The following is a 25,761-nucleotide window of genomic DNA, read 5'->3' on the forward strand; positions in this document are numbered from 1 at the left end:
TCTAACAATTAGTCATATGATTTATTGATTATGTACTCAAAATTTTAAATAGATTATTATATATTTAAACTGATTGAAATATTTTTTTCTAAAGTTCATGTACATTTTAGAGGATTTCAAGGATATTTAAAACAAATAACTAAGATAGCTAACTAAATATAAGATAAATATTTAGTATTTTTATTCTAATTTTAAATAATAAATTGCTAAATAAAATTTTATTCTAATTTTTATATATATAATAAATGGTTAAAACCAGTAAACCACAATAAAATTTAAAAGAGGTAAAATAATTTACAAAAAAAAAAATTTACTTTCAGATTATATTCATGTTAAATAAATAATATATAGATCTTTAGTTTTCAAATATGTTTGATATCTTTAGTTTACCAGTATCTCGAAAAAATCTTCTTTTTATGTAGGTCTAATTTAGTTTGATTTCTATATATTTCAAATTTAGAAATAAAAAAATCATGTAACTAATATTGTTACATAATAATGTTTTGAAAATAAATTTTGGCACAAAAATATATTGAACTTTATTATAGTAATATTATAAGCCACATAAACTTAAGTATTATAGAGTTAGATAATACATAACACTAATTTATATTAATTTATTTGTTATATAATCTAACATGTTTTGGTATAAAAAAACCATACAATGTGTGGTTCAAGATCTGTTAATGTTAAAATGCTATTATAAAATTAAAAACGAAAATTTAACATTTAGATGTTATGTTCTCTTAGTTGAGAATATTAAATATAAAACCAACAACGTCTTGATACAATTTTTTTGGTCGTCTTAATAGAATATCTAAATGTTATATTACTTTTTTGACCTTAATCCTTACCGGTGGTATAAATGCAAGTGTAGGTCGCCATCCTTTCTTGCCTAGCCAAGTACCTCATATTTCTCCTTCTTTCTTTCGTAAATAAAATCACACATCACTCACCTCTACTCCTCAATCAGTATCTTCAAAATATAGAGAGACACATTTTGTTTCATCTTTACGATTTCACGAGAGATGATAAAGTTTCAAGGACTCGTTCCATCGACCTTTGTCCTCTTACTGACACTCTCTCTGTGTTCTGCCGAAAATGATGTTTTTTCTTCCACAGGGTATGCCCAAATTGAGTGCTTGAGAGTACCGCCGTTGGAGTTCGCCGGAGCGGCAAAAACCGCCGTCGACTTAGTCAGGAAAGCCGGAGCTTTAGTGTCGAAATTCGACAAGAAATTTGGGAACTCACGTGTGGGCCATGCCATTCTTGATTGCCTTGATCTTCTTGATTCTGTCTCTGAAGAGCTTTCTTGGATCATATCTGCCTCTCAGAACCCCAACGGTATCAAACTTTTACACCTTTTCTTTTTCTTTTTTTTTGAAGTCTTACACCTTTTCTTTTTCTTCTCCATTTTTCCATGCAAAATCGTTTTTTTAAATAGTCATCTCTAAAGTAATCTAAACCACTAGCTAGTAACTTAATTTTTTTTTGCATAAACTAGTAACTTAAATTGAGGTTATACAATGTAAACATGATCACCAGCTTTTAATTTCAAAACAAGATTAAAAAGTTACCAAGTAAACAACAGTTCACGTGGATCGTATATATAATTTTTGCAACCGCATTATTACTTGATAACATATATATGTAATTTTAAGTTAGTTTGCAACCGAATTATTGCTTATATCATATTAGTGGAACCTGTTAAATTCTAGTGCTATTATGTACACTTTGTCCAGCAATTGACAAAACAAAAAGAAAAAACAACTGAGCGCAAAGCATTACCAAACATTACTCTAATAACTCTATTATTTACTTTATTTCTTTACTTGCTTTTCAAAAGATTTTTTTTTTTGAAAAACCCTCAAAAAATTATTATTTACTGTAATCTTACTATTGTTTTTGTTATTGAATTTTTCTGACTCTGCGACAAAGTAGAAAATAGTATTTTAGCAAAAAAAAAAGACAAAGTAACCGACGGAAAAGAGCATTATAGAAGTCATCGTATCGAGCATCACTCAACACGTCGACCTATTTTTCTTTATGTTTTCACGCGGAATTCTATTTTTGTTAATTATATATGATAATTTAAAACTTTTCATTGCTGAATCGCATTCTCAAACCTTTTTCAAAAAGAAAAAGTGAGTTGGTGTATTATATCGTCGGTGATTAATCTTCGACGTGGGGATAGAATATTTTGTTCATAACTTTTGCATTTATGTGGATCTTGTATATCATATGAATGCTGCAACATCTGTAACTAATTACAATGTCTTTTTTTAATTGTCGTTCTTTAAATATGGAGTAGTTTATAAGCCCAAATCACATGTTAGTGTTACGTTGTCCAATTAACTGGAGATTAGGGGAAAGGAAAAAGACTGCACATGCAATATATCAAAGTTAGGTCTGCCGAAAGGCTCGAAACACAGATCAAAGTTAACCAAAAATAAAAGTTCAATCGAGTATATTGAATGTATATATCGAGTATACATATATCAGCAATTCAGCATCATGATAAATTTTGATCGTTTTTATACTTCTTTGATCTTTTTATCGGTTTCATGTTTTATTAGACATCTCAAATAATCCATTATATTTTTTTTGTTCAAATAGAATAAATCTATAATAGAGTCAAATTCTACTTCAAAAATATTTTATTTTACAATAAAAAATAGATTGAACAACAAAAAGTAAATAAATTATTTTATTTGTAATAAAAACTCATTTTCATTTAATACAGAATTAAAATAAAATACTGTTATAAAAAATTGTTCCAAAGTAGAAAGTAGGATAGAGCTGACGATTCTAGAGTCCAAAATGTCAATTCTCTTTTTCTATTATTTATTTCTTCTACCTTGATCAGTTTTTTACTAGTAGTAAATTCTATTTTAGCCGAAACAACAATAGAAAGTTCTGTTTAAAAAAAACAATAGAAAATTATGTTTTAACTGAAAACTGGGAAATGCATGCATATGGTGGAAATATCTGCCGATTAAATGTTTGTGAACGAGAAAAAGTCAATTAAATTTTTGTTTGAAGTATTAATAATCACAAATTATTCTCTATAAATATGTCTTAACCTAGACACAAAACAATGTCTAGCGCATTCTCATACCGTCATACATTGTTTTTTTTATCGGATACAAAGGAACCAGACGTTACAAAACAATTTATTCTGCTGCGAACCAAAGTTCTAGTGAAACGGCGAAAACATTCTCTATGTACACAAAGGAACAGGCCGTTCTTAAGAAAAAAAATATTATTTTGTGCAAACTATAATTCTAGTGAATGTGTATTCAATACTTACATTAGTCTGCCACTGTCAGGTAAGGACAATAGTACAGGAGACGTGGCTTCGGATCTAAGGACGTGGATAAGCGCCGCCCTTTCTAACCAGGACACCTGTCTAGACGGCTTCGAGGGCACTAATGGAATTGTCAAAAAAGTTGTGGCCGGTGGTCTAAGCCAGGTCGGTAAAACCATTCAAAACCTACTAACAATGGTCCACTTTTCCTCCAAACCCAAACCTATGCCCAATAGAGCCCACAAGACAACCACCGGTCATAGCGGCTTCAGTAAGTTTCCCACGTGGGTTAGACCCGGTGATCGAAAGTTGCTACAGATTGATGGCTTATCAACAGCGGCCGATGCAGTTGTAGCAGCAGACGGTACAGGGAACTTCACGACAATAAGCGAGGCGGTGCTGGCCGCACCGGACTACAGTACAAAAAGATATGTGATACATGTGAAAAGAGGTATATATGTCGAGAATGTAGAGATTAAGAAGAAGAAATGGAACATTATGATGGTCGGCGACGGCATTGATGCCACCGTGATCACCGGTAACCGAAGTTTCATCGACGGTTGGACTACATTCCGTTCTGCTACTTTTGGTATGCGACATACTAGACCTTTTTATTCAACTTAGGATTCTATTTTTGTTAACATTTTCTTTATTACTAATTAAGATTTCCATTTGGTAATAAAAACATTTGGCAGCTGTGAGCGGGAGAGGATTTCTCGCACGGGACATAACGTTTCAAAACACAGCAGGACCGGAAAAACATCAAGCAGTTGCAATCCGGTCAGACTCGGATCTCGGAGTTTTTTACCGATGTGCGATGAGAGGTTATCAAGATACTCTCTACGCCCACACAATGCGTCAATTCTTTAGAGAATGCATTATAACGGGCACCGTGGATTTCATGTTTGGAGACGCTACAGCTGTATTTCAAGACTGCCAAATCAAAGCAAAACAAGGCCTACCAAACCAGAAGAACAGCATCACGGCTCAAGGACGTAAAGATCCTAACCAGCCAACCGGATTCATGATCCAATTTAGTAACATAACGGCTGACACAGACCTACTTCCAAACTTAAATACCACTGCTACTTACCTGGGTCGGCCATGGAAACTATATTCTAGAACAGTGTTCATGCAAAACTACATGAGTGATGTGCTCAAGCCCGAAGGATGGCTCGAATGGAACGGCAATTTTGCGTTGGACACGTTGTACTATGCCGAATATATGAACAACGGACCGGGGGCTAGCCTTGACCGTCGTGTTAAGTGGCCAGGGTACCATCTGTTGAATAATTCGGCAGAAGCTATTAACTTTACGGTGGCACAGTTCATAAAAGGGAACTTATGGCTGCCTGCAACAGGTATCAAATACATTGCTGGTCTATCTTCGTAAATTAATCAAGTTGGATATAACCCCTTTCATATAGATGTCTATGTTTTCTTTCTCATTTTACTGTATTTATTATATACGGTTTCTGTAAAAGTTGAACTACTCTATAAGTTTAACTAGATTTTGACCCGCGCACCTGTACGGATTTATATTTCTAAAATATATTACTATTTATTTTTCATGTTAATATCAAAGTTAGATAAAAAAATTCAAATCTGAAGAACCGAATTGATTACGATCCGAAAGAGTAATACCAAATCCGAACTAAAATTGATTAAATATCCAAATTATTGAAAATTTTGATATTTAGACAACCGAAATCATAACCAATTCGAACCAAGGTATTTTGGATATCAAAATGTATCCATCAAATTAAATAATTATATATATTAACTATTTTAGTTTTAATGTATATAAAACATCCATAATGTATATGATATTTTTAGGTTGGTTTAAATACTTGAAAATATATAAAAATAGTCAAATATAAATATCTAACATAGTGGAAATACACTCAAAACACCAAAAATATTTAAAATAATTTTTGATTTTTGATCCAAAATTTAAACCAAATCAATTTATATGTTAAGTTTAGATATTAAGAAATTCAAAATATATAATGAATTTAAAAAATAATTTAAATGGGTTATCCAAACCCAAACTGAACCCGCAAAGATCTGAATATAATTCGAACTGAAATTTAGAAATATCTTAATGGGGCTGAAATCTTTGACCTCATAAACCCAAAATCCAAACAGATCCGAAACGAACCCGAATGGATACCTGAGCGCCCATCCCTAGTCATAATTCAAACTGAATTTTAGAAATATATGAATGTGGCTGAAATCTTTGACCCCTAAAACCCGAAACCCAAACGGATCTGAAACAAACCAGAATGGATACCTGAGCGCACAGCGCTAGTCACTATTATGTATCATATATATGTCATCGTATAATTAATTGTATTGGTCCATCATATAAATAATCATATAATTAATAGTATTTTTATATGTACCATTTTATAAATAATCACATATATTATATTCTTAAAGTTTAATATGAAATATAAAAACTATAATTTAAGTTGGTATATGAAATTAATCTTTTGTTGTATTTTTCTTATGTATATTGAAAACATTTTTAATAATATTTATTGGAAAATATTTTAGTAAATTTTTTTTTGAATATATGCATATTTTAAATCAATTTTTGATATAAATCAACTTTAAATTATTATTTTGATTTGAAATATATATATATATATATATATATATATATATTTAAATTTTATTTTATGATTATTTTAGACAAAACAATGTTTTTAGATAATTAGATTAATCCATTTTGTATATTTTAAAACTGATATAATGGATTTCCAATTTTTGTTAATAACATAAGCCATTAATTTTTTCTTCTTACTTTTATCCATGTTTCAAAATTTTAATTTTTGCATTAGTTTTCTATGAATTATTATTAATTTTATGATATTTATTTTTTGAAAATTGAATTCTTGAAATTTTTATATTTGACTAAACTAAATAAGGTAGTAATACTGTTTTTAAAAATTGTTTTATATAATAAATGTAGTAGGAATATTTAAAGCGTAATTATGAAAACAATATTTAGATGAATCACATTTCCTTGATAGAGATAATCTTCAGGTTACAAAAATATGGATAATGATAAGCTTATGTCTTCTGTTGACCGAGTTGGTTTATATTTTAGACGGAAACAGCTTGTTTTACACGACGATTGAAGCACAAAATTACAGGTTGATATTCCAAATTAAACCGAGGTTAGATTTGGTAAGGGAAGGTTAAATTCTCGTATTATTATGTCAATTGATTTATGACTGTTTAGTAATGTAGTTAAATGACAAAAAGCCCAGTGGCATTATGTTGTAATTATTAAGGAAAATTCAGGGTTAATTTTCAATTGTACTTCAGTTTTAATATATTAGATAGGTTATCCAAACCCAAACAAAACCCGCAAAGATCTGAATCAAACTCAAACAAAAATTTAGAAACATCCTAATAGGACTGAAATCTTTGACCTCGAAAACCCGAAACGCAAACCGATCAGAACCAAACCCGTATGGATGTCTGAAAACCCATCCTTAGTCATTATTATATCGTATAATTTCATCATATAATTAATCGTATTTTATATGTACCATCATATAAGTAATCATATAATTAATAGTATTTAATATGTATCATCAGATAAATAATTACATATATTATATTTTAAAAACTTAATATGAAATATAAAAACCATAATTTGAGTTGGTATTTTAAACTGGGCTTTGTATTGTATTCTTCTTATATATATTGACAACATTCTTTTATAATGTACTTAATAACTTAAGCCCATTACTTTTTCTGTTTAATATTACTATCTTTGTTTTCAAACAAATTTTTTTTTTTAAAGACTACAATCCATGTTTCCAAACACACCAAATTTTTTTAATACTCAAATCCAAGTATCCAAATACACCGAAATTGTACTTCAGCTTTAATAAGATAGATACTCCCTTTGTTTTAATATAGTGGTTTTCAGATTTTTTTGCACATAGATTAAGAAAATATAATTTTTTATAAAATTTATCATAAAATTTAAATGATATTAAATTTAATCTAGAATAACGAGAATATCAATGATTTTGAAATAATTTTTTTCTCTAAATACCATTTAAAATGATACGGAAATAGTATATATTTAAAGAGTCATGTTTTAACACACTAGTAAACTATATTGAACATAACAGTAACAACTACTTATAACAGTAACACTACTGATTAAAAAGATGAGGCAATTTAAGCCGAAGAAAGAGACGAACATTTTTTGGAGACATAACCCGACATAATCAAAAGATTCTCCGGAACCGAACTAAAACCTATCAAATATCACTTAGTTCTAGAGTTCATAAAAAACAGAATTTACATCAATTAGTATTTGACCGTATATCCGGATATTATTTTTATTTTTGATTAAATATTTATTTTTTATGATTAGTGATAAATATTTTTTATTTATAGTATAACTAACTGTATATTATTATATTTTTGAAAAGATATATATATATATATATATATATATATAATATATATGGTGTGAATATACTGATTTAATTTATTGTTCCAAACTATCATTTATATTGTGTCTTCTTTATAATATATAATTTTATTAGTTTTGAGTTAAGAGTATTTATCGGAAAATATATTAGTAAACTAATAAGATGAAGAAGGATATTAATATATTGTTTTAGATAATATGTTATATCTAAGAAGATGAATATTGGTATTTATATATTGTATTTCACAAAAAAAAGTTATTTCCTAACATATGTGAAACAATATATTTTATCACTAATTAGATAGAAACAATTAAAAGATGCTGTATGCTTGTTTTAAATGACAAAAGATAATTAATGCTGATATTAAATAATATCTAAAATTTCAGTGGCATAATCTGTAATGTCTAAGTTGAATGAAATGTTAAGAGTTTGACTGTTTGTAGATTCTACTTTTTAGTTTTTGGTTTTTCAAAATCTAGTTTTCATCCAATAAAGATTTAGGTAAAGTAGATATCCTATTTTCAAGGGAAACTAGATTTTCAACTCTATAATTATTTTGTACATAAAAACCACAATCCACAATTTTCGGGTTTTCTCTAGTACTAAGACTGTTTTCATCTTTTTACAATACATTGATTATTTTATATCTGAATCACATCTACAATTAAAAACTTGCATCAACAAATGGCTTACAAATAATAGTCTCTACAACTCAAAAATTAGAACTTTTTGGTAAGTTAAATCCATGATGTAATAATTAATATTTTGTACCACAAAACTTATAGAAAGGTTAATTAAATTGGCTGGTTATAAGTATTTTTATATTTACTACAAAGAAATTAATTTTATTTTAATAATCTATATATTATTTTATTTTATGATATTATAATTATATAAATTTTATACACTTCTAAAAATTATACCTAAAATCTGTTTAGTTTATTTTTTAAAAGGTAACTATTATATGTGGTAATATTTAGTACTATTTGTAATTCATAGTAAATATATGTTATTATTAATAAATTTTTAAATTTTAAATTTTGCAAGAACGATTAGATATAGAAAATCCTCTACTTTATATAAGTAAGCATCAATTCCATATTAATGCTGATCAAGACTACAATTAAATTTACTAAACCTAATACAATATGTGAATGACAACAATTTACCTAATGATAAATTAATAATTATATTTTTTTTGCTTTACTATAGTGAACTACAAAATAATTCATAAAAATTTAAGTATATCGATAAAATAAGTTTTACTAATTAAAATTTAACTATTGAAATAATATGTATATATTGCTGTTGATAATAAGTTTTAGTTAGGGAAATTAGTTTTCATCATTTTACTATTTAATGCCAACAAACTGTAAGACCTACCAATATAATATTTTTTTAATTTTGAAAATAATTATTTTATTATTAATATTTTTATTAGTTAAAAAACAAAATTTAAAATACACCCAATTAATTTTTTTAAAGAATCTTTAAAATACAGAAAATAAGGTTAAGTAAAAATAATTTGTTTAACATATATAATATGAACATATCATATAAGAACATTTTTAAAAAACTTGTAAATAAAAAAATTAATTATTTTAAAATAGTTTAATGTAAAGTTTACATATTTTTAAGAGATCTATTGGTATTATTTATTAAAAATGCTATTTATTTTAGTAATACTAGCTTTTTTAAAAAAAGAAATTAACTTATAAGTGAAGTTTTTAAAATAATAAATAACTTTAATTTTTAAATAAATTACTAATCAAACTTTAGAGAAAACAAAATATATAAACAATTCAATATTTTTTTAAAAATCAAAAAGCCAAAAACCAAAAACCAAAAATTAGAATCTAGAATAACCATTCAAGTTTTTTTGAGAAGCTAAAATCTACAGCAAACTTAAAAACCCAAAATTAAAAACCAAAATCTAAAATCTAAAAACCAAAATCCAAAAATCATGTAAACAATCATCACCTAATTTTATATTTGTACTTCAATTTTAATATAATAGATACCATTTACATGTGATGCAAGATCTTTTTGCTTGTAGAACAACTTCACTATCTAATGGCACAACCTTTCAAATGGAACAAACCAAGAATCATGCAATTGAGGTTTACATGCAACCAAAAGATTTTCAAGCCTGACATGTACACCTACTACTCTGGTATGTATAAACTCACTCTCCCATAATCTAAAGTTTGGTTCTGTATAATTCACTTGTTGTTTGTTTTGTCACAAAAGTAGGAGGTTGTGATTCTCCAGGCATGGACGTTATGATAATCAAAGTAGTATCAAGTGGCTGTTCAGTTTTGCCGATGATGTTGACGACTTCTGTTGCGTACATTTTAAAGAAGAAGAAGATAGCACAGAGAGAAGCAAGAGAGCATAATATAGATAGAGCATTCAACTGGATACTTCCACTGGATACTTCCGGATAGAAATGCTGGAAGCTATGAGTGATATGATATGATTTGCTTGTAATCAGTTATTGAGGAACAAAGTTTCCAACAATAAAATCTATATGGAGTTTCTTAAGGCTTACAATCTTCATGAATCAGTATTTTTGAGTATTTCATTGTATAATAAGAAAAAATGAATTTTTTTCTTCATTACATTTTATTAAAAAAATATGGGAAACTAAAGAAAAATAAGAGAAAAATAAGGAAAAATATGGAAAACAAGAGAAAAAATCATTTGGCAATATGTTCACAATCAAATCTTTATGTTTTTTAATCTATTATTAGTGTCAACCCGCTAATTTTATAGATCTTTATCAGTAATTTTACTTGAAAAGGCATGTAAAAAATCTTAAAAGTATTATTAATGTTAAACCGTGTATATATTTTAATATGGTAATATATATTTTATTGGTTAGATGATAGGTTAAATCAGTCTATTATATTATTGTAGGTATGAAAAAAATTAGTAACAATACATGAATTATAAAAAAACAGAACTCGCACATGAACAAATGCATCCAATGAAGAAGTTAAGTATTTTTGGATATTTTTTTTAGTTTATTTTGACAACAATAGTATTCAAATAAAAAAAAAACTAAAACAGATCTTATTAAAGGGTAAAATATATATATTTATATCTTTACTAATCTAAATCTTAAATTTAAGATTTAGAATTAAGGGGTAGTTTTGGGAATGAAGTTTCAAATTTCAAAAAAAAAAAGATATTTAAATAAAAAGTTATTTGGGTCATTTTAATTTTTGAGAACTATTTTGAGACAAAAACTTAAACACACCATTTGAGAAAATTGTCATTTATTTTTCTGTGTATTTTTATTTTATTTTAAATTGTGTATTCCATAGTATTATGTTTTCTATTTTTGTAACTGGTCGGGTGATTTTTAGTAAATATTAGGGGGTATCATTTAAGAGTTTGTATTTAGAGAGCACGAATTTAGATCACATGATGTTGTTTAGTTTTCTGCTTGTGTGAGTGAATGATGAAGCGAAAGCTTTAATTATTGGAGGGTTAAAACCACGTGAAAAAATACAAAAAAAAAAGAAGACAAAACTGTATCGGCTTGAGGAGGAATTAACCTGAATTGTCATTAGAATTATCGCGTGCCTAATTGATTAATTCGAGTCTTTGATTTATTTTTTGTTGTTTAATTGTGCGTTTTGATTCTGGGAGAAACAGAAACACTGTATACTAACTAATAGCTCTTTAAAAACATCTAATTTTTTTTCTCTTTAATAAATATTGTTCTTGAGGATTTCTAACTATGTTCTGTGTGTGTGATCTTACTTACTAATCATCAAGTAGCTTCCTTTTTGACGGTCAATAATATAATCCTTTGGTTGAATATGTGATGGGCCTCTTTTGTTTAGAGGTTTTCTTTATTCCAAATAAAAATCATCTCTGCCTTCTTCTTCTTTTCTAGGTCTCCTCGATTTCTCCCTTCTTCCTCCTTACAACAAATTAGGGTTTATCCGTTCAATTTCTTTAGGATCTCGATTCGGGTTTGATTTCATTTTTATTCCGACAGAAAGTTTGGGGTAATGCTTTGAATGATATGATGTTTAATTCTCAAACCCGTTGTAATGTTTTGGCTCTTGTCTCCGGAGAGCTTTCCGACAACCCAAAACCTGAAGCTCATCATCAGCTCAGATACCCTTTTCCGGATCTCTCTTCCTCTGGCCGACTTAAGGTAAAACAGAGCTAATTTGCTTGAAAATTTCAAACTTTTTTTGCTTTATGGTTTTGTCTGTCAATCTTATTAGTTTCAGGTATTGAATGAGCCTACTACAGAGGAGTTCCAGGTCGCGGTTAGCTCTTCAGCTCCCGATATTGTCTACTTGCAAGGGGAGCAGAGGGGAGACAGTGATGAAGTTGGTCCGTTAGTGTTTGGATATGCTGATTTTTCTACTCCTGATTCCTTGTTTACTCTTTTTGGTTCCTCTATTCCAACTACGGTCAGTTACTTACATTCTTCGTTTTTTACATTGCTCAGTTTGTAGATTTGAAGCTAAGGATCTTTGTTTGTTTGCAATGGTCCTTCCAGGGGATATTAATAGGCTTTGATTTCGTATTGTTGTCTCAGGTTTACCTTGAGGTCCCCAATGGTGAAGAGTTAGCTCAAGCACTCTACTCTAAGGTAAGGCCATTCTTGATATGCATCTAGCTCTGTTTTACTTCTCCTTTCCTATTTATGACACCTCTTTGTCGCTATCCATTTAACCCAATGGTTATGAAAAGAATGATTAAAATGTAAAGGACCTTTTTGCATGACAGTTTTGAACTTTGGAACTGATGGTTTTGTATTGCTGTCTTTCTTTTTATCAGTTTCTCCATTGATGTTATGCCTTTTTTTTTACAGGGAGTTCAATACGTGATTTATTGGAAAAATATGTTCTCCAAATACGCAGCCTGTCATTTCCGCCATGCTCTGTTTTCAATCTTACAAAGGTAATTTTTTTCACTCAAACATCAGAATATGAAACGAGCCTTCGCTTTAGTCTAAGTTATATTTGTCCCCATAGTCTATAAATTTAGCTGTCAATGATGTGTGTTTCGGCAATGCAGTTCCTGCAGCGATACATGGGATGCGTTCCAGGTTGCAGAAGCATCTTTCCGGCTCTATTGTACGAGTAACACTGACGTCCTTTCTTCTGACAGCAACCGTAAAATTAACTATGAGATGGGACCCTGTCCCTGCCTGCTTGGAGACCCTCCAAAAATTGATGTGGTTTCACCGGGAGCCGATGAACTAGAAGAGGAAAGTTCACAAGAGAGTCTCCCATCGATAAATATATATGATGAAGATGTAACCGTGAGATTTCTTTTGTGTGGGCCACCGTGCACTGTGGTGGGTGTTGTTGACCTTCTCGCATATTTTATGATACTTGTTTATTTGAGCAAATCTAAGTACTTATTTATGATATCCTCAGTCCCAAAGCTTTTTGCTATTTCAGGATACATTCTTATTGGGATCTTTGGTGGATGGACTCAATGCTCTCTTGAGAATAGAAGTGAGTGTAGGCTCTTTTGTTTATAGTTTTCCTTCTTAGTCATCAGTGGGCATCTACTAAAATGTGTGCATGTACATGTATTTAGTCCTTTTCAAAATTTAACTTCGATTACTTCATTGTTGCAGATGCGAGGAAGTAAGCTTCATAACCGTTCTAGGTATGTGTTTATTTGGCCTAGCAACCGCTCTGTGAATTTGTGCCTCTAAGGATTTAGTCAAAGACATACTTTGTTATTTTCATATTCTTGCTTATCTGGATTAAAACTGCAGTGCTCCAGCACCTCCTCTTCAAGCAGGGACATTTACTCGTGGTGTAGTCACCATGCGTTGTGATATCTCGACCTGTTCCTCAGCACACATATCAATGTTGGTGTCTGGAAATGCGCAGACATGTTTCAGTGATCAGGCAAGGGATTATTATATCTATTAAAAGCTGAGTTCTTCTCTGCATTGCAATGGGATTTATTATTTTTTTTTTTTTTTTTAAATCTTAGCTTTTGGAAAATCACATAAAACATGAGATGGTTGAGAAGATTCAACTAGTCCACTCAGTGGTGAACTCAGAGGAAACAAAGCAGGTTTTCTCTGAGCCTCGGAAATCTGCATCAATAGCTTGTGGGGCAAGTGTGTATGAAGTTTCGATGCAAGTTCCAACATGGGCTCTGCAGGTTAGTAATCTCTTTTTTTTTGGTTGGCCTTAGATAATGTCATTATCTGATTCACCATTCTTGCCAAATTCCTCAACAATATTTAGTCTGTTAGATTAGTGACAATTCAACTTTCCGAACTTTTACTCAAGTTTTGGGATATCTTAGGACCATTTTACCTAACGTTATTGCTTTCATCTATATATATATAATGATTTCACATTTAGAGTGACTCGCATTCTCTGCGGCTTCTGAGGAACTTGTGGGTTTCATGTGTGTCTTTTTATTTGGTGATGGATAGCTAAGAAAACGTTAGCTTTGCTTTTCGGCAGGTATTAAGACAGCTGGCGCCTGATGTGTCATACCGCAGTTTGGCTGTCCTTGGAGTAGCCAGCATTCAGGGTTTGTCTGTTGCTTCCTTTGAAAAAGATGATGCACAACGTCTACTTTTCTTCTGCGGAAAACAGATCAGTGATACATCAGATCAAGATGCTCTTCTATCCCAAATCCCTCACTGGTTAACGCCTCCTTTGCCAAGCAGAAAAAGATCCGAGCCATGCAGAGAAAATAAGGTACTGTTTAGGATGTCGCAGGTTGAAACTTTAATGTTCTTTGTGTGTTTACGAGCTAGATTCGTTGATATGAACTCTAATTTGAGTGAAGTTTTGTGGCCATTTTCTTGGAACGTATATATATGTAAGAAGAAGTTATATCTTACTGATTGCATCCTTTTGACAAAAAAATAAAAAATTACATCCAGGAAATGGAAAATGGACGAGCTACATCGAAGAAAATCAACGTGGCTGCTCTGAGACCAATACCTCACACCCGTCGACATAAGATGATACCTTTCTCTGGTTACTCTGAAATTGGGAGGTTTGATGGTGACCACACCAAAGGAAGCTTGCCTATGCTTCCAAAGCATGGTGCATCAGGTGGTACTCCGGTAACTCACCGTAAAGCTTTTTCTGGTTCATACCAGAGGAAGCAAATCATCTCACTGAACCCTCTGCCTCTCAAGAAACACGACTGTGGAAGAGCGCATATTCAGATTTGCTCAGAGGTTTGCATCATTCTTTTTTCGTGTGATTTTAACTTTTAAGCCACTTGATATGTTTATTTCCTTGGGGCTTATATGGGTTCTGTCTGTATCTGATCAGGAGGAATTTCTAAGAGATGTGATGCAGTTTCTGGTAATACGAGGACATACCCGGCTTGTTCCTCCCGGGGGTCTAGCAGAGTTTCCAGATGCTGTTCTCAACTCCAAACGGCTTGATCTGTTTAACTTGTACCGAGAGGTAGTTTACACTATGATTTTGGTTTTCATCAAACCCAGACAGCATTGTAGATTTGGTGAGGTAATTGGATTTTTTATTCTTTTTTTTGGCAGGTTGTATCACGTGGAGGGTTCCACGTAGGGAATGGGATCAACTGGAAGGGACAAGTTTTCTCAAAGATGCGGAACCACACACTCACAAACAGAATGACTGTAAATGATTTGATTTCTAATCTCATCACTTGATTTATTCTTAAAAATCATGAATTTGGTCTTAGAGATTTATTATGGCAGGGTGTTGGCAATACGCTGAAAAGACACTATGAGACGTATCTACTGGAGTATGAGTATGCTCATGATGATGTAGATGGAGAGTGTTGTTTAATATGTCGAAGGTACATTTAAAAACCAACCCTCTTTCTCTCTCTCTCTCTCTCTCATACACCAGGAGGATTACATGTTAACAATTTCTTCTTGCTTTTGGTTGAAACAGTAGCACTGCAGGTGACTGGGTGAACTGTGGATCGTGTGGAGAGTGGGCTCACTTCGGATGTGACAGAAGGCCAGGCCTCGGTGCCTTCAAGGTAACCCAAACAAACACCCATGCACTCGTGACTTATTAGCATTAATGGCTTGAGTGTGTATGCATACTGAGTGATGCTCATACTGATATGATATGACAGGATTATGCAAAAACGGATGGGTTGGAATATGTATGCCCAAACTGTAGCGTCTCTAATTACAGGAAGAAGTCTCAGAAGTCCTCTAATGGCTTACCTGTCTCTTAGCTTCACGTTTCTTTATTTGTTTGTACTTTTAATTGCTTTGGAAACCCAAATGATTGATTCCTCCTTTGATATTTCACGTGTTTTGCAATGAAGTCTTTTACATTCTACTATCAAGCCTGGGCATTCAATATTTGAAAAATCGATCTAAATGCTGCATCTATAATATCTAGAAATTTGAGATGCTAAAAAATAGAATTTGGAAGCTAAAAAATAGAATTTGGATGCTATATTTGCATTTCAAAATCTAAAAGACCTAACTACCCTTTATGCAAATATAAAATTTAATTTAATTAGTTATTATAACTATTATATAATATTTTAAATCAAAAATGTATTTTCTTGCCGAACACAGGAAAAATGTGTTTTCTTTTTAAAACAGGAAAAGGTATTTTCCCACTAAAATCCAAAAAACATTTCTCCATAAAAATCAAAAAATTGTATTTTTTGCCAAATTCGAAAAATGTGTTTTCTGCTAAAATACGAAAAATATAATTTTCTGCCAAAACTAAATAGTTTTACTGCCGTAATGCGAAAAACTCGTATTTTCACCGAAATCCAGAAAACGCGTTTTTCTCACTAACACCGCAATTGTATGTTTTCTTCAAAATCACAAAATTAATTTTTCATCAAATCTGCAAAATTATGTTTTATACAAAATAATTTATTTGTATATAATAATCAGTTCATTATTAAAAAAAATCATACACATTTGGTCATTTTAAATACTAGTATTCAAATGCTACTATAAAATCAAAAGCAAACAACTTAACATCTATATGTTGCATCTAAATGTAAATCTAAATGTAACTGACTATCAAAACAAACAACATCTAGATGCAACACAATATCTAGATATTGCATTCAATTGCTACATCTAGATGTTGCACCAAATACAGAAACGAACAGAGCCTTAGTGTTTTAGATTTAACTTATTCTTCCGTTTTTTTCAATGAAACATAGTTTTCTCTTTTCAATCACACAATCTCCACTCATCATTTAATCACTAGAGAGTTGTTGAATCATAGACCTTAGAACTAAGTGATACCATGATAGTTTGGCAATAAAACAATCTATCACTCTGATTCCTTGATAGAGATAGAAGGGAAAAAAAAACTGATTTGTTGAATGGAGATAAGCCAATTTTAACATATAATATCTTACTCTTCATTTTTGAGAAAAAAAGCAATGGAGAGTAGAAGAAACAAATTATCAGAAAAATGCAAAGACTGATTTGACAATTACCAGTCGGTATGAGTCATTAGCACTAATACAAGTTGATTAGTTATAAAGGATAAAAGGGAACAATTTTATATGATACTTGTTATTTACTCTTCCGTTTCCACTGAATCTCCAGCTGCAAAACAACCAACCAAATAATCCTGTAAGACCTTCTCGACTCTACTCTCTCCAAAATAATTTGAGATTGCATTCAAGATTCATTTTCATTTTCGGATCAACATGTGTTTTTTATTGTTGTAAAAGTTCTAGCTAAAAAGTAACGTTAGGCCGAGGCTAAGATGCTTTTTTTGTCGATATTTTGATTTTCAAAGAAAGAATCTGCAAAAGTAGTATAAGGAAGAAAGGTGGGGATATTTAGAAAAGGAGGAAGAAGAAAAGCTTATTACCTGAGGTGTCATCTTTAGGATGATTCTCAATGCAGTTAAGTAAGTACTTGAAAGTCTCGACCTCGCAAGGTATGGTTAAGGCGCCGCTATGATCAAATCCGTATTCTTCCTCAGCTTTCTCGAGCAAAACCTTGAACAGAGAGTGGCTTAGAAAGTTTGTAGGAATTATAAATCTCCGGAGCTCGGGTCCTACATAGACCGCCAAATACCCTTGGGGGACATCAAACGGTGGCTCAGGACTTTGGCTAGTTTCCTCATCCGAATCACATGTCTTCATATCCAATAGCCTCTGGTTGATAACCGGTGAAATGATGGCTGTGTGCTTTCTTGCTCCCAACTCGGTATCATCTGACTTTGAACCTATTGTGACAGTTTGCCATTTTTGCAGAATCTCCTTTAGCCTCACAATCTGCCTGATCCCGGTTAACTTTCCTGCGTTGTTTTCATCCATTTTTCTCCTTGTTAAGGATATATAAGATCTTCCCAAAGCTGCAATTTAGAATCCCGCAAACAATTTAAAAAAATGAAAAAAAAATGCATATTTCATCGTTTTGCTTCATATTGCATTGCTTAAGATCAACCAAGTCAGTGTTTTCTAAATCAATCCGGCGGTAAAATCAATCAAATAACGAGATATTGTAAATAACCTAGTAACATGCTATTTGTTTATAGGACACCCAAAATATGCTATTTGCAAACATTAACGCAAGTTTCCAAAACAATGTAGGATTGCTTTTCGTGAATCAATGCGTAAGATGTATCATGTTTACATAAACAAATTGTGCGTTATTCGATCTGATCTCAATAAACATGAACTCTGGAACACAAAGGCCCAAAAAAATTAGTACAAAATTTATTTGATCCTACATAAATTTGTAACCTTAGATCAATCTCTTAAAACATCAACCCCCCCCTTATATGTTTCCTTGTATATTTTTCTGTAGCTTTCCTGCAATTCCAGCATTCTAACCATATATAAGCAGGGAACCAAAAGCGCATCAATCGCATGGAAACAATAGGAATACATCACGCAAAATCGTTAACAAGAATCAAAATAAGTCACCGGGAATTTTCAATAACTATTCATGCTAGTTACGTAAGAATGTACATATTACCAGAAGAGGAAATGGAAATGAAGCACTCTTAGACACAAAGAGGAAACGCCATACAAACGGATTTAGCAGCTCTGGAAGATTTTATTATTTTTCGATGACTTTTTGTTTTGTTTTAGATGATAGCGAGAGAGATTTCAAGTAACGGATTTACGAAATTTACAATTTAATTTCTAATTTTTTTTAAAAAAATTCTTATTTTAGATTTTATAATTTCACTGATTTTCTTTGCAAAACAAAGATCTTTCTTGGCCTTTCCGTTACTTTCGCCATTATATGTTTTTTTCTTCTATTTTGCATTGAACTATTGATGATATAAATAGAAGAGAAAAACTAACGATATCTCTAATTTTCAAAAAAAAAAAATACTAACGATATCTCAAAAATTACAGGGTCCTTTTTTGTTTGAGCAAAATTACAGGGTTCTATTCTTGAATTTTCGAATAACCTTGAATTTTCGAAGCATATTACAGAAAACACCATTATGTTTTTAATAATTCTTAACAATTCATTAAGACATTTTTATCCAACCAAAAAAATTAAAAAATATTTTAAAATAAAATAACTAAAAATATTCATAGAGATTTTTTTGAAGATTGTAATCTAAAAAAAAATATTTCAAATAAAAGTGATAAACCATTGTAATACATATTAAACTTACAAAAATTATTTTTAAAAGAAACTATTAATATAATTTTTTCCATTTCATAGATTATAGTATATGATGTTTTAGAAAGTTTTTGATATTTTAAAATATGAGATATTGAGATTTATATCTTAATTATAATTTTACTTAAATGGATATTATAATATATGATGTGCATTTTGAAGTTTTTTATTATTGGATAATTAATTATTAATGATTTTTACATGAAATTGAGTTTTTTTTTATATTTGTGATTTAGCCATAAAATTGAAAATCTATTAACATCTTATATTATGAGACAGATTTTACAGTCTTTTGACAAAAAGAAATAGGAAATATAAAAGAAGAAACAAAAAAAAAAGAGAAAATCTATGAAACAAAAAAAGAAGAAAAATATGGTTTTATCTTCGTCTCTTCCTAAATGAACACGGAAATGTGATTTTTTTCGGTTACCACTTAGCATCTGCCCTCCTATGTAACATTCATTTCCTGTTATGTTTGTTTATCTACAGATTCCAAAGGCTTTTTCCTTTCTCTCTCTCTCTCTCTCTCTCAAAACCTTGTCAAATCCTTATTCGTTCTATCCTTGAAACAGTTTCCTTCATGCTTTCTCTGTCATCTGGATTACTTGCAATACAAGAAGCCCCGATCCGCAGCAATTCCACCATAAGTTGCAACGAATCAGTATTACTCGCAATCTCCGGATCAATAAGTTCTTCTTCTTTATGCTGCTCAACTGAAGATTGCACCCATTCAACGATATCTGTCCCGCCTTTACCATTGTTCAGGTACTGCGAAGGGAACTTCCCCGTCATGACCTCTAGAAGGATAATCCCGAGGCAATATACGTCTGATTTTGGTGAAACCTGCTGGTTTTGAGCGAACTCTGGTGATTTAAAAGCGAACAAAGACTGCGAGGCGTTGTTGGGCTGGAGAAACGGGAGGAATGCGTAATCACTGATCAGTGGCTCGTAGGTTTCACTTAACAAAACGTTACTGGATTTAAGGTTTCCATGTGGAAGGTCGTAGGACGCAAACTCTTCGTGCAAGAACTGCATCCCACGTGCCACCCCTTGTATGATCTTCAACCTTGTTGGCCAAGTTAGCTCCGAATGATAAATCCCTCGATCCCCTGAAATTAATATTATAATAAAAAAAAAGAAAAAGGACATTTTATCAAAAAAAAAAAAAAAAAAAAGACATTCGAAATTTTGTTGTGCTTATGTGTACGTAACATGAGACTAAACCATGCATATGTATGTGTACCATGCAAAACGTAGAGTAGGCTGCTTTTAGGCATGTACTCCGAGACGACAAGCTTTTCTTCCCGACGATAGTGATAAGCCAAAGGGGTAAGAACGTTAGGATGTCGTAGTTTCCCAAACCGTTGCAGCTCCACATCAAATGCGTCACGTGCGAGTTTGTTCATATCCCTAATCCTCTTTACAACCACGGATAACCCGTTAGCCATAACGGCCTTATAGGCCGATCCAAGACTGCCATTCCCCAGCACCTCGGCTGCAGCCTTCATGAGATCAGGTAAACCGAAGGAGCCTTTCTCGCTGTTCACCATTATAATGTCTCCCATGCCGCCTCCTCCTCCTGCTCCTCCAGGACCACCTTTATTTGAACCTTTCTTTGAGGAACCTTCGGCGGAGGTGCTACTCCGCTTCTTGGTTGACTCAACAGGCTTCTTTACCGACTCTGGCAGACGGGCTTCCACGTTTTCACGGTCGTTTAGATGGTCCTTGCCAAGCATCCGGAACTCGGACTGCCTCTTCTTCCTCCATCTTGTTATAATCGCCACCAAGATCAAGAACAACAAAAGAAAAAATATGACCGTGAAGACTGCTTTCCCCGTGACCTCGTTTGGGTCTTTCTCTGGCGATGAAGACGACGGCTGATCATCGCATTCGATACTCAGCGGCGGTCCACAAAGCTTCTGGTTCCCTTGGAAGTTCATCTGTAGATTCTTTCTCTCCGCGATGCTCTTTGGGATCTCTCCCTCCAGGTTATTGTTGGAGAGGTCGAGGGATTTCAAGACCGTGTTGCCATCCGCAAGCAAAGGTATCTCGCCAGAGAACTGGTTGCCTTGCAAGTGAAGCTCCTCGAGGCCCGCGAGTTGCATCACGGACGCGGGAATTTTCCCAGTGAAACGGTTGTGATCTAGAAACACCCGCTTGAGCTGTAGCATATCCTTGAAGAAATCATCAGCGATCTCTTCGGAGAAGGTGTTGTTTGATAGCAAGAGGGATCTCAGGCCATGGAGCTTGAAGAAAGGAGGAAGCGGGCCGGAGAGAAGGTTGTTGTCGAGCCTGATTGTTCTTAGGTTTGGGAGATCTTTTAGGTCATCGATGTGGATTATGCCAGAGAGACCCAGCCTAGTGACGTGAATACCGGAGACTGTTTGACCTTTTTGGCAGTAGATACCAAACCATTTGCCATTGCAAGGATCGGTTCCTGTTCTCCATGAATTCAGGTCCCCTTTGGTTATATTGACTGAGCTTTTGAACCGCATGAGCGGCTCAGACTCGCTGACGTGTTGCAGACAAGGGGTGAAGGAGAAACAGAGGAGGAGGAGGAGGAGGTAGAGAAATTGAACAGCAGTCATGGGTTAAGGAAAAGAAAAATAGCTAGCTGCTGTTGTTGTTTTGTTCTTTATGAAGAATCTGATCACAAATATGATGTGTGGTGATGATGTCTCTTCTTCGTCTATGAATGTTTTGTTTCCTTGGATTGTGTTTATTGTTCAAAACTTTGGTCATTTTTTTTGAAGGTTCAAAAAGAAAGGGAGACATTTTTCCTTGTCCTTGAGGGGAGTTAGCTGGCAAAGTTTAGCCTTGCTCTTACCAAAAATAGGTTTTTATTATTTTCCTAAATTGAAGATTGCTTTTTCTTTTAATTGAAAAGAACTTGAGATCCCAGAGACTTTCTTGGAGAATTTCTTACGGCCATGGGTTTTAAAAGGTTTTGACCTTGTATCTACCACCAGTTCTCGGTGTCCTTTTTTGCAACATCTAACATATTTTTTTGTCAACTTTGTTTCTTCCATTTGTAAATTACCAAAATTATATATTCATTATTTATTTTGAGCTAACCTATTATATTTTCATGTGAGAAGCAATGCACACCGAAAAAGTAAACAAAATACATAGATATCTATGAAAACAACTGAAAGTAAAAATACAGAGAGATGGCAAAAAATATTTTTAAAAAATAATATTCAAAAATAAAAATAAAATACAATTTTAACACTAAAACTGTTAATCTCAAAATCATGCAAAGTTATTAAAATTTAATATGTTTTACCTTAGAAGTTCACTTCATTACTACCAATTACTAATATATACACAACGACACTTTATTGAAAAAACAAACACAAATTATATTAACATATCACCTATTCTTACATAACACAACAAAAACAAGAATATACTCTACCACATAATTACATCATCCAAAAAAATCATATTTAACAACAATAAAACACGTTCTTGATAATCAAAATAAGATAGACCATATAGTGAGTAAGTGATTGTATCTTGATATGTCAGGATAAAAACAAATAAATAAATCATATCATGAGTAGAATATACAAAAGAAAGTGTTGATTATGTATTCTATCCACACTGAAGATTGAGGTTAAACACACTGATTTTTTTTTTCAGACGATTTAGACAATCGTGATGAGTATTATAAGCCAACATAGGAAACTATTTTTAATATTGTTTCAGTATTTATTTTTGAAAAAATCATACAAATACTCTTACTTGTTTCTAACAATTTTCATATCTTTTTGTAATTTATAATCTCTATAAAAATATTTTACCATTTATAAAAGATAAATCAATCATATCCATTCATAATGGAACAATTAGATTTAAATATGTCATATACTTTGCCAATCATATCCATTGTCCAATAATTAATTAACGAGCTGGGCTTTTGGGGTTTGTCTACGATCCGACCCGAACCCAACTTTGACCAGAAAAAGCAAAAACTGACCAAAGACTTTTGTCAATAAGAAAGAAGATCGGGTCTGGTCTGCACAGTCCACGGCGTCTTCTCGATTTAATTTAAAAAAAAAAAAGGATCCAAACCAGAGAGAGAGAGATATGGAAGGAGGAGCTGGTGTCTACAATCCTCGCACTGTCGAAGAAGTTTTCAGGGATTTCAAAGGCCGTAGAGCCGCCATTGTCAAAGCTCTCACCTCCGGTACTCTCTCTCAATTTTTATCTGATTTTTTTTTTAAATATTTCTGGGTTTAATATCGTGTTTGGATCTGTTTGTATGATGTTTTCATCTCCGATCTAATTGATTCGCCTCTTTTGCAGATGTTGCAGAGTTTTACCAGCAATGCGATCCTGGTTAGGGTTTCTCGATTTTCTTCCCAATTTTGGTCTTAATTTGCTGACTCAGAATTATTTGTTTTTTTTTTTTTGTTTTTGTAGAGAAGGAGAATCTGTGCTTGTATGGGTTACCAAACGAACAATGGGAAGTGAACTTACCAGCAGAAGAAGTGCCTCCGGAGCTTCCAGAGCCAGCTCTAGGCATTAACTTTGCAAGAGATGGACTCTCTGAGAAGGAATGGCTTTCTCTTGTTGCTATCCACAGTGACACTTGGTTGCTCTCCGTCTCTTTTTACTTCGGCTCCAGATTCGCTTTCGACAAATATGAGAGGTACATAGATTGATTGATGGTTTTTAACACACACACACACATACATGTTTTATACTACTATTTTGCTTTAACTTGTATGACTTTTTCTAATTTAGGAAACGCTTGTTTGATATGATCAATGGGGTTCCTACCATATTTGAAGTAGTCACTGGAAATATGAAAAAGCAAACAAAGGATAAGTCCTCTGCTTCAAATCGAAATGGCAGTCTATCCAAGTCGGATTCCAAAGTGGTAAAGACTATTACTTTCTTTTTTTTTCTCTAGTTTTTGGGAGTTTCTTCTTAGGTTTTGAGCTGTAGGTTAATATATATTGTTTGTCTCGTAAATGCAGAGATCTTCAGATGGCAAAAGCTCAAAGGCCATGCAGGCAAACAATGAGGAAGATGGATCAGAGGAAGAGGATGAGGATGAACATGGGGAAACCCTTTGTGGTGCATGTGGAGACGGTGATGGTAATGGTACTGATGATTTCTGGATCTGCTGTGACGTTTGTGAGGTATGGTTCCACGGGAAGTGTGTGAAGATAACTCCAGCTAGAGCTGAGCATATCAAACAGTACAAGTGCCCTGCATGTAGCAACAAAAGAGCTCGATCTTAAATGTTCTATTTGTAGAGAGTGTAGCCTGTAGTAAGAAACTCTTACTACCCTCATCTTTATTTGGCTAGTTCTTAGCTCTTTCTATCCATAACAACTTAGTCCCTATTTCTCATTTGAATTTGCTGTATAATTAATTGGTTTGTTTCCAGAAACATATTCCAAGTCCATTAATCAAACTTGCTCATATGCAGTTAGCTTTTAAAACCATCAGGACAGACGGTTTTGAACACCCGTGTTCTATCTTAAAATGTCATGGTCTGAAAAAAATATATGTTGTGAAGACAATTTAAACATAAAGCTAAAACGATTATGTGTGTTCAGAACTGCAGAACTAGTGATTAGGTTATCAACTTCTTTTCTACAAATACATTCATCTTGTGTTTGCCGGTAACTGCAAGAGGCTTGCCAAGTTCCAGCTCACAATCCTCATGCCTATCTGAAACAATAATCACTGCTTCCACTTTATAAAACTTGTACTGTTTGCCTCCCTTCCATCTCCCTTAAATGCACCATCTGTCATAGTCTGAGCAACAAAATATCAAACTTGTGGAACCCTAGTGTGGGATTAAAACCTGCAATCAACAATTTAATAAAATAAAAGTTAGCTTTATGAAAACAGTGTGAAAGAGTCTCTTTGGGTAGATTTTGCTCGAACTAGACTTTAATATTGACAATGAATACGAAAGAACAATGCCGAAGATTATACAATTCGAAAAGAGTATTCTAAGTATCAAGTGAACAAGCCAGAAATCATATGTAAAATAGTGGTATTTGCTTATATATTATACTTCTTGACTAATAGGGCATAAGTGTCGTGCCTTACTCTGAGAATCTCGGATTGTTGAGTAAACATTTAACCGCAAGGTGACTGGGTATTGGTTGGTAGTATCACTCAGTCTGAGCTCACTACCTCCCTTTTGGACATAATAGTTGGGTTTTGCCGATGGAACATATACATGTTGTCAATTTAGTTCATCTCGATTGGTACCAGTTAGCTGATTTATGTGATCAATTCTGCTCAACACCTCTAGTGTCATTAGTGGTGATAAAAATAAAACCTTATGACACAGTAAGAACCATGTCCTGTCCTGTCCTGTGTTGGGGACTAAGAGCATGAGCTGA

General features: G+C 32.5%; 5 protein-coding genes across 12 annotated transcripts; 3 read left to right on the forward strand and 2 right to left on the reverse strand.

Moving 5' to 3' along the window:
* The first annotated feature begins 883 nt into the window (after positions 1-883).
* On the forward strand, positions 884-10,391 carry LOC108813618 (probable pectinesterase/pectinesterase inhibitor 32). 7 transcript variants are annotated; one of them, XR_008935997.1, is made up of 6 exons: positions 884-1,344; positions 3,330-3,896; positions 4,003-4,668; positions 6,423-6,502; positions 9,830-9,946; positions 10,027-10,167. XR_008935997.1 is itself a non-coding variant. In XM_056989466.1 (6 exons), the coding sequence occupies exons 1-5, from the start codon at positions 1,029-1,031 to the stop codon at positions 9,924-9,926; spliced, it is 1,716 nt and encodes a 571-aa protein (XP_056845446.1). In that variant the 5' UTR covers positions 884-1,028; the 3' UTR covers positions 9,927-9,946; positions 10,027-10,167. The 7 variants fall into 7 exon arrangements, 5 of the variants coding, with proteins under 5 accessions (XP_056845446.1, XP_056845445.1, XP_018441724.1 ...); XR_008935996.1 differs by having other exon boundaries at positions 10,024-10,164; XM_056989466.1 differs by having other exon boundaries at positions 6,423-6,492.
* Positions 10,392-11,314: 923 nt separating this feature from the next.
* Positions 11,315-16,088, forward strand: LOC108813268 (AT-rich interactive domain-containing protein 4). 2 transcript variants are annotated; one of them, XM_018585782.2, is made up of 16 exons: positions 11,315-11,947; positions 12,027-12,212; positions 12,341-12,394; positions 12,617-12,705; positions 12,823-13,105; positions 13,212-13,268; positions 13,394-13,425; positions 13,538-13,673; positions 13,762-13,935; positions 14,247-14,486; positions 14,675-14,977; positions 15,075-15,212; positions 15,305-15,403; positions 15,485-15,585; positions 15,684-15,774; positions 15,874-16,088. In XM_018585782.2, exons 1-16 carry the CDS (start codon positions 11,813-11,815, stop codon positions 15,976-15,978), a joined length of 2,223 nt encoding a protein of 740 aa, XP_018441284.1. In that variant the 5' UTR covers positions 11,315-11,812; the 3' UTR covers positions 15,979-16,088. The 2 variants fall into 2 exon arrangements, with proteins under 2 accessions (XP_018441284.1, XP_018441283.1); XM_018585781.2 differs by having other exon boundaries at positions 11,319-11,947; positions 12,021-12,212.
* Positions 16,089-17,079: 991 nt separating this feature from the next.
* On the reverse strand, positions 17,080-18,885 carry LOC108810384 (protein SMALL AUXIN UP-REGULATED RNA 16). The gene is made up of 3 exons (XM_018582499.2): positions 18,719-18,885; positions 17,604-18,092; positions 17,080-17,332 (listed from the first exon to the last, which is right to left on the reverse strand). Exons 2-3 carry the CDS (start codon positions 18,052-18,054, stop codon positions 17,304-17,306), a joined length of 480 nt encoding a protein of 159 aa, XP_018438001.1. The 5' UTR covers positions 18,055-18,092; positions 18,719-18,885; the 3' UTR covers positions 17,080-17,303.
* Positions 18,886-19,924: 1,039 nt separating this feature from the next.
* Positions 19,925-22,006, reverse strand: LOC108811186 (pollen receptor-like kinase 3). Its single transcript, XM_018583225.2, has 2 exons — positions 20,628-22,006; positions 19,925-20,493 (listed from the first exon to the last, which is right to left on the reverse strand). Exons 1-2 carry the CDS (start codon positions 21,970-21,972, stop codon positions 19,925-19,927), a joined length of 1,914 nt encoding a protein of 637 aa, XP_018438727.1. The 5' UTR covers positions 21,973-22,006.
* A 1,382-nt stretch (positions 22,007-23,388) lies between these two features.
* On the forward strand, positions 23,389-24,791 carry LOC108812335 (PHD finger protein ALFIN-LIKE 3). Its single transcript, XM_018584573.2, has 5 exons — positions 23,389-23,576; positions 23,696-23,728; positions 23,813-24,041; positions 24,137-24,272; positions 24,373-24,791. The coding sequence occupies exons 1-5, from the start codon at positions 23,477-23,479 to the stop codon at positions 24,637-24,639; spliced, it is 765 nt and encodes a 254-aa protein (XP_018440075.1). The 5' UTR covers positions 23,389-23,476; the 3' UTR covers positions 24,640-24,791.
* The last annotated feature ends 970 nt before the right edge of the window (positions 24,792-25,761 follow it).

Source organism: Raphanus sativus, chromosome 6, assembly GCF_000801105.2.
Source record: "Raphanus sativus cultivar WK10039 chromosome 6, ASM80110v3, whole genome shotgun sequence".
In the NCBI taxonomy this organism is placed as follows: domain Eukaryota; kingdom Viridiplantae; phylum Streptophyta; class Magnoliopsida; order Brassicales; family Brassicaceae; genus Raphanus; species Raphanus sativus.